This window comes from Rhincodon typus, chromosome 6 (assembly GCF_021869965.1).
Source record: "Rhincodon typus isolate 14 chromosome 6, sRhiTyp1.1, whole genome shotgun sequence".
NCBI lineage: Eukaryota > Metazoa > Chordata > Chondrichthyes > Orectolobiformes > Rhincodontidae > Rhincodon > Rhincodon typus.
In genome coordinates this window covers 94760269-94761709 of record NC_063337.1, presented here as the reverse complement: position 1 = coordinate 94761709, position 1441 = coordinate 94760269, and the positions used below count along the sequence as shown (strand labels likewise).

At 54.8% G+C, this 1441-nt stretch overlaps 1 protein-coding gene across 1 annotated transcript in view; it reads right to left on the bottom strand.

Annotated features, from left to right (window-relative positions):
- The window catches only part of LOC109918805 (growth arrest-specific protein 6-like), a 29209-nt gene extending 28480 nt beyond the window's left edge, over positions 1-729 (bottom strand). Inside the window, exon 1 of the mRNA XM_048598122.1 lies at positions 463-729. Within this exon, the coding sequence (XP_048454079.1) occupies positions 463-523 (61 nt within the window). The 5' untranslated portion in view covers positions 524-729. The remainder of the gene's footprint in view (positions 1-462) is intronic.
- Between the last annotated feature and the right edge of the window lie 712 nt (positions 730-1441).

Sequence of the window (1441 nt, the reverse complement as noted above, 5' to 3'; positions counted from 1 at the left end):
GGGGGAGAATCATCAGAGAGGAGGAGAGAAGGAATGAGAGGGGGGGAGAGAATAATTAGAGAGGGAGGAAGAGAAGGAATGAGGGGAGAGAATAATCAGCGAGAGGGGGAGAGAAGGAATGGGGGGGAGAATAATCAGAGACAGGGAGAGAATAAACAGAGACGGGGGAGAGCATAATCAGATACGGGGGGAGAGCATAATCAGATACGGGGGGAGAGAATAATCAGAGAGGGGGGAAGAGAAGGAATGAGAGAGAGCGGGGAAGAGAAGGAATAAGAGAGAGAGGGGAAGAGAAGGAATAAGAGAGGGGGAGGTGGAGAATAATCAGAGACAAGGAACGAGAAAAGATGAGGCAGAAAGAGAAAGCCAGGGAAGAGTGAGGGAGTCAGCGAGGAAAGGGAAACCCCAGGGAAGGTCAGGGAGTGAGAGAGACGGAGGGTTCCGGTTAGAAAGCTCACTTACACTGCCTGGAGTCTGGGCTGAGCAGCAGCAGCAGGAAGAGGGGCCCGAGGAAGCCCAGCATCTTGTCACGGTCAGGGATTGCGGGCGAATTGTCAGCTCTGCCTCTCAGCCTTTACCAATTAGCAGGGAGCGAGAGAGAGAGAGGGGGGGCCGCGAAGATAAACATTACAACATCCACTTTCATCTCTTTAACTCCCTCCTGCACTGAGAGGTTACAACGTGAACTTGTGACAGAGAGTAACAGTGAGCCAGCACATGTTGCAGCTTGCATTATCTGCTGTTGCCAGCTTCTGCAGGAACTGGCCGGGCCCGGCCCTGTCTGTTTGTGTGGATTCTCTCAGCCTGGGGCTGGGTGGAACATCAGAAATTAACAGCCCTCCCGAGTTACTCTTCCCATTCCACCCTCACACTAACCGTGACCACCAAAACCAGCATGATCCAGGGATTCCCGTCAACCCAAACAGAGAGAAAAATCAAATCATCTGGGTTTGATGATTTTCAACTTATAATCACCGTGCTGTAGGACTGGGCTACACGACGGGGGGACCACCGGCTTCCGACTGTACAGAAAACGGCCATTCGGCCCATCGAGTCCACACCGATCCTCCGGAGAGCTTCCCACCCGGATGCATCCCCTTACCCTGTCCCTGCACTTCCCATGGCGAACCCACCGAGCCTGCTCACTGCTGACAGTTTACACCGCCACTCGCCTGCACATCCGTGGCAGGAATCCGGAGGAAACCCACGCACACACCGGGAGAATGAACAAACTCAGACCATCATCCGAGGCTGGAATTGAATGCGGGGACCTGGCGCTGAAAGGCAGCAGGACTGAACACGGGGCTACTGCACAGCTCACTCCCTCACCCACTGACAGTGCTGCACTCCCTCAGTACTGACCCTCTGACAGTGCGGCGCTCCCTCAGTACTGACCCTCTGACAGTGCAGCGCTCCCTCAGTACTGACCCTCTGACAGTGC